Below are 6,803 nucleotides of genomic sequence, written 5' to 3'. Positions count from 1 at the left end.
TTTCCCTTTCCTGTCTCTCTGTCTGGGCTTGGTCTTGCTGGTCACCATCTGCAACCCCTACTTCGCTGTTTAAGAGCTGGGTGGAGAGCCGGTGGGTTTTTTCTGTGATAGACAACCTCTCTCTGACTCATACCAACACACACACACACACACAGATAAGCACACACACGTACACACAGACTTTATGGCGATGACTCACCCTAGTGCGGACCATTCAGGTCTCTGTGACACAGAAAGCACACCAAAGTCAAACCGAGTGCGTGCGTGTGAGAATGAGAGCATGTGTTTGCATACACATTTGCCTTTTAAAGCAATATGACATGCCCTTTCTGTTAAAGATACACAACATCCTTGCACCTTATCAGCTCAATCAGTCAGTCGTATATTTTATCCAGCCATTATAGTGAAAGAGATTTTTGTACTCTGGAATAGTGTGTTTATGTGTGTGGCTCTCTGGCAGCAGGATCAGATTTGCCGTTATTATTACATGGGTAGCTTCGGATTGATGAACTACAGTGTGACTCATCCGCAATTGACAATGAAGTCGTGAGACAAAATGGTGGCTCCCAGCCCCCAGGGAGGCTCCCCCAGCACTGCAGCTCCCACAGCATCACGGCTCGACTCACTCTGAGCCGAGGCAGGCGCAGGGTGCAGAACGTCCTGGGCTTTCATTTAAACCACTGTTGCATGACCGGCCTGGAACAGATGAGTCACTACAAACTGCATCCATCACATTGGAATCCCTGCAACTCTGTGTGACTCAAATACACTGGAGCCAATTATGGAAATCAACATTAGATCAAAAGGGTGGGGTGGGGGGGGTAATAAGACACGACTTTCTGGATGTTTTGAATTCCATGGCAACCACTTTAATTCTTTCTATGTAAAAAAAAAAAAGAAGGTGAATCACAGAGTTGACAATATCGAAAATACTGCCAAACAATTTACTTTTGGCACTATACGTAATACAAAAAGCAAAAAAGGTAAGAAAGTACGACAATACTTTGTGGCATTTCATAGTGAATACAATGTTTGAGGTACCATTTTAAGATCATACAAGACAGCATACTGTATAATCATGCAGCTCGTGTCTAGAATCCCCATTCTTATTCGACGGGGTCTCAAAATAGAGTTATACAGGGTGGTTACATCATTTTTATGGCCACAAATGCACAATGTGCAGCCTTTCCCTCGAAAGCAACGCATACAAATACGCACATGACATCGGGCGCGTTCAGTCTTCATCGTCAGTGACGTCCTCCAAATCCTCCTCGTCCTCCTCCTCGTCATCATCCTCCTCCTCCTCCTCCCTTCTCCTCTGCCTGCTCGGGGTCCTCTGTTGCTGCAGTACGACAGGTGCCCATTAAGTCAGTAACCTCCCTGCTGGATCCCACATTACGAGGGAGCACTTGAATATGCATGAGACGGCGCATGAATCATCAGTGTTGTGTCGACGTCGGGCAGCGATCGGCGTTTGTGTGCGTGCGAGGCCGTGCGAGCGCGGCATGCTTTTTCCACTTTGAACAATCCAGTTATGCCAGCCAGCGCCTGATAAAAATCTACGAAAAACCCTTCTCGGTTCCTGATCTCACTGCCTCAGTTTTTTGGGGTCGTTGCCTCCTTTCCTCCATTCCTCCTCTAACTAACGTTGGAGGCATGGGATTCCTCCCCGCCAACGCCGAATGAGGCAGGAGGGGCGAAGAGGCAGGACACGAGGGAGCGAGCAGAGACGTGAGAAATCTCTCCTGGGTTCGCTTCACTTGACCCAAAGGGCACAAGAAATACAGGAGAAGGTGCAGGGAGACCTATAGGAAGCGCAAGACGAGGAGCTTGATGTTTGTGCGCGGCGTGTCGGTGCTTGAAAGAAGGTCAGGTTAGGGAAAGCCAGTCATCGGGAAGACCGATTTAGAAGGATTTATCTATTTAAATGTGGTACAGAGAGTGGCTTTGCACATGCCTTACCTGCAAAGTCCCTGAACTACTCAGGGTGGACCCAGTCTGAGTGATGGAGGTTTTGGAATGAGTACGGACTAGTTCTAAGCGGGACTTGTAGTCTGGGGGGTGCAGCATGCTCCTGAACACCTGCCAAGACAGTAGGAGGTGCTATACTCTTCAAAGACAGTAGGAGGTGCTATATTCTTCAAAGACAGTATGAGGTGCTATATTCTTCATATACAGCAGGAGGTGCTACACTATTCAGAGGATAGAAAAAAATGCAATTTGTGTGTGAGGTTGGTGTGAGAAATGATTATCTTTACTTGGAGGTAAAGAAGGATGTCTCAGCTGCTTAGGATAATGTAGACATGTAGGCACACAAAGGCAGGGCAACGAGTAGGGTTTTCTAGAAGTGGTATAGTGGGACACTGAATTTAAAGACAATTACATTGAAAACAAATAGGCTGCAAAATTGGACATTATTTCCCCTCTTTCATTGACATTATGGCTCATAAAATCGCCTTCTTAGATTAGTTAACGATGCCCAACTGTTAAATTAATTCTATCAATTTCCCTGCACTACACCTCAACAATCCGAATCCTGATAGTGAATCCATACATTGCCTGAATGGTTTTTCTTGTCTGACCCATTTGAGAATGATGGAGAAAGGTCTTGTAGACTAGGTTAAGTCAAGTAATGTGTGGCCTTTGTAAAGCAGAATTAAAGCTAGTCTAAAACGTCATACAAGCAAACCTCACCGCTGGTGGCATTAACGTTACTGAGAAAGCCCCTGGAGACAGCAGAAGGCAGTGGCAAGCTTGTGTGAGCTTCATGCCGTAAGACCATGGACAAAGGCCAGAAACAGCAAGTGAGCCAATCTTTGTTACAGATTAATTGAAGGGAAGCCTGACCCTTTACACTGACTCACCCTCATGAGTCTGTTGACTCATTAAGTTCCTTTGACTCAGTGATTGAACGTGCAAATATTTAGGGGCAAATTATGAACAAATGAACTATTTTGAAGTAATCACAGCTGCATTAAATCCAGATCTTTAGGCAGCACCAATTTAAATGTACACAATACACTATCACTTGATGCTTGTCGATGCAACAACTGTTGAAAACCAAGACGCCCTCCAAGAACCTACACAGGCACTGTCAACACAGTCCTCCAACTATTCATCGAATTTCATCAGGAGGTAAACAAACAGCATCAATGTAAGCTCCAGAAAATGCTGTTCATGTCGACACAAGGACACGGAGATGGTCAAAGTGTTGAGAAGACATTTTAGCGGCAGTCTCCGTCAGGTTGAAAAGGATTGCTCATTGTTTGTGAACCTGCAAGTGCATCGACTTCACAGCATGAGTCACTCAAACAGGCTGTCCGGGTTAGAAGTGTCACTCCCATTGGCGTGATCGGGAGATGAATCATTGAATGAAAACCACAAACTGTGATGTCAAGCGGAAAGAAAAAAAAACCCCGCTAGCAGCGAGATCTATTTCAATATTAGGCTATCATAGGCTCACCTCCAGGTCCTCGTCCTCATCCACCATCTGAATGTTCTGGAAGGCTGTGGTGTAAACCTCCAGTGCCTTGGCGTGGAACGTCATCTCCACGGTCACAAACTCGCCGAAGATCTTCTGCAAGAGAGATCGGGGAAAATATGAGTTCATCTGTGGAGCCTTTTGTGGCATTGCTTGTAAAAAAAACACTACACAAATAGAGTATATGTTAATTTTATTCATGGACTGTGAGAGAAAAAAGAGAGAATGAGTGGCAAATGAACAGAGATGGATTTGTTTTACCGTTGTCTGATATGGGTTTAATATTCCTACAAATATTTGGTCTAGAAACTGTAGCTCTATTTAATGAATGTGCTAAAAAAAGAGAGAGAGAGATTGAGACAAGGAAAGCGAGAGAGCTAATGAAAGGTGACAGGCAGACAGAGGGGTAACTGGCCTTGATATCAGTGATTTTCTGCTTCTCAAACTCGTCTATTGTCTCCTCCAGGTGGCGTGTGGTGCGTGTGGCGTCCATTGTAGCTCTCTGCAACTCACTTTCAGCCTGAACACAGCACACCAGGCTCACACATGTCCAAAGAACTGAATGAAACGAATTGTATATGTTGCGTACTAAATGTTTAATCCATCACTTCTACAACCCTTGCAACAGTGAATGGACTGTAAAAAAAATCAAGGAAGCCACCTGTGACTGTTGGTGTTATTAAGGAAAGTGCATCCATCAGCAATCAACAAAGCAATCAATCAAAGATGAATGCGTACTTGTAAGGTACTTCTACCTTGGACTTAAACTAGTAAACAAGTGTGTGTGAAGTCTTTCTGGAACTAACCGCCAGATCCAGGAGGTTACAACAAAAGCAGATGTTACTCCACAGAAACAACACAACTATAATTTAACATTTGTTTAAAACTGCCCCAAAGTCATGCATTATTTAGATAGCTTGTGCAATATTTACTTCATTGTAATCACTCTCAAGCGCGCAAACAAGCAAACACACATCTATGTCCAGCACGGTTATCCTTCAGCTTGGCCCAACACTGTAGCCTTATCTGATTCAATATGATTGAAGCGGCACGTCCGATTCTCGTGCAGTCTTTCGTCCTTTCGTCAATCTATTTGGTAAATGCATCAGCTCTCTAAATCTCCCATTAAGGGAGCAGTCTGACGGGTAAAGATACAATGATCTGTCGGTCGGAGGGGTTTCGCTGCCTTGTTCTTTCCAGCTGCTGCATCTGCTTGGCTTCTCGGTTCCTGGCACTCTGGCTTGTCTTCAAGTCCTCCTGGAAGGAAGGCACATGAGTCAGATCAGTGCTGACTGGGGATGGTTGATCACATCTTAAATGCCAAATATCTTGGATCAGCATTAGAAACGTGTACGTTTTGTAAACAGATACTGCCATCGTGTGGACAGTCCAGGTAACTAACATCACATTCAGAATTTCCTTACGACTTACCCGTTTCAGTTTCACCAATGGTCCATAGCTTTTTAAAGGCTCTACCACTCTGGCTTCAAGTCTCTCTACCTGCAAGAATATTGTGGTGTTTGGGATTGTCATTACTATACAAAATGAAATCACAGTCCTTGATAAGAATCACCATATCAAATGAAGGCAGCTCTGCTACATACCTCTGCTTGACGATAGTCCTGAATCTTGGCAAGTTGGTCAGCAAACTGTTTCATTCCTTTCTTCAGATTGGGTGTTTCCGTGTCTGCATACAGACTGATCTCTCTGACCATGAGGTCAGCTTTATCTCGTAACCTTGCTGTTTTACGGACATAGGCGGCGAATAGTTGGCACATCTCCCCAAAGTGCTTCTCCACGTTGGTGATGTTGTCCTGGATCTGTTTGGTCTGGGTCTCCCTGTTGCATTGAGGATCATGTTTGGATAACGTGTCAATGGCATTCCACTTATTTCAACCAGTAGGCTAGTTTATCTTAATTTTCATATAACCCTTTCAACAACTATGAATACCTTTTCTGGGCTTGTTTTTGAAAAGTGGCTATAGTACAGTAGGCTACTTAACACAGCAAACCAATTTTGCTTGGTAGTGCTAGCAGCTATTGCCTTGGCTACTGTACTCAGATTGTAACCAGCTAATATTACCCCCTTATAACTCTACTGCCGGACACATTTTTCAGATTAATAAGAGAGGTTGAGCATGTCCGAAGGCTTTTCTGATTCCACTTTCCATCTGCTGCTCTTATTTATTAGTGCAGTATATTAGCAAGCTAGCACACTAGCTATCTAGCCTAGTGTACAGTAGCTGGTTCCAGCTTCGTTAAAAGCCAGCTGGCTGGCTACTAGTAGCTATCAGCTAGTTTACGTTAGCTAGTACTAGCTAGCTATCTTTTAATTAAATAGTGAGTAGGCTTCACCTTGCTCTTGCATCAGGAGTTCGGCTCATCATGGAACACGAATGGCAATCCGGCAATCAAAACTAGGTAAAGAGTATAGTAATACAGTAATGGTCCAAAAGCAAGCAAGCTAGCTAGCGTTACTTGTCTACGGCTAGAACGCCAGGAAGCCGTTTCCATGGAGTTTTCATGGGGCGTTCCACTTATTTCCGGAAACAGTGTATGTTGGGAAATTGAGGTATTTGATGTCCCCTATCTGTAGGCTGAATTAAGTATTGTTAAAATACTAATACATAAGGCTATGTTTAACCCTCCTGTTGTGTTCCGGTCAAAAGTGACCGATTTACAAGTTTTCTCTCTGAAAAAATGTAGTCAACTTATTCTGATTGCCAGAAGGTTCCATTACTTTGTCCACACAGGGTATCTAAACACCTGTGGTGTCCAAAAGTGTTCAAAAGTACATACATACACACACAGACTATGATCCAGATAAAGAGACAACCGATGTTGAACTCTAGTCTAGTGATGAGGAAGAGGGCCTTGCTGAGGTTGTGACATTCATTTAAATTTATTCATTTAGCAGACACTTTTATCCAAAGCGACTTCCAATAGAGAGCTTTACAAAAGTGCATAGGTCAGTGAACATAGACAACGAGATAGCCCCAAAAACATTGTGGGTAGCTAAAAAATTAACAATACATTGTGAAAAGCAAATACGTGCCAATGGGAAGAAACATAAGAGCATGTAGTTAAACAAGTTACAATTAAACAACATGAACCTCAAAAGTGCAAGAGTGTACCTGTAGGAAAGCAAGCAACAATAGAATAATTCAAAGCGAGTCTAAGAAGTTAAATCAGTTACAATTAACCAACAAGAGAAACAAGTCCCTCAATAAGAGTCATTGTTTTCCTGGAGGAAACTAACATCAGGTCCAGTAAATCATTCCTAAATACCGTTGTACTCCCAGAACAAGTGCATCTTTTGCCT

At 43.6% G+C, this 6,803-nt stretch overlaps 1 protein-coding gene across 1 annotated transcript; it reads right to left on the bottom strand.

Moving 5' to 3' along the window:
* Positions 1–844: 844 nt before the first annotated feature.
* cibar1 (CBY1 interacting BAR domain containing 1) lies at positions 845–6,012 on the bottom strand. Its single transcript, XM_062445893.1, has 9 exons — positions 5,837–6,012; positions 5,086–5,320; positions 4,913–4,981; positions 4,637–4,738; positions 4,143–4,148; positions 3,897–4,001; positions 3,464–3,577; positions 1,963–2,082; positions 845–1,342 (listed from the first exon to the last, which is right to left on the bottom strand). The coding sequence occupies exons 1-9, from the start codon at positions 5,866–5,868 to the stop codon at positions 1,235–1,237; spliced, it is 891 nt and encodes a 296-aa protein (XP_062301877.1). The 5' UTR covers positions 5,869–6,012; the 3' UTR covers positions 845–1,234.
* Between the last annotated feature and the right edge of the window lie 791 nt (positions 6,013–6,803).

The sequence above is a fragment of the Osmerus eperlanus genome, chromosome 20 (genome assembly GCF_963692335.1).
Source record: "Osmerus eperlanus chromosome 20, fOsmEpe2.1, whole genome shotgun sequence".
In the NCBI taxonomy this organism is placed as follows: Eukaryota; Metazoa; Chordata; class Actinopteri; order Osmeriformes; family Osmeridae; genus Osmerus; species Osmerus eperlanus.
The sequence above is the reverse complement of the archived record's forward strand: the minus strand, read 5'-3'. Positions and strand labels throughout refer to the sequence as shown.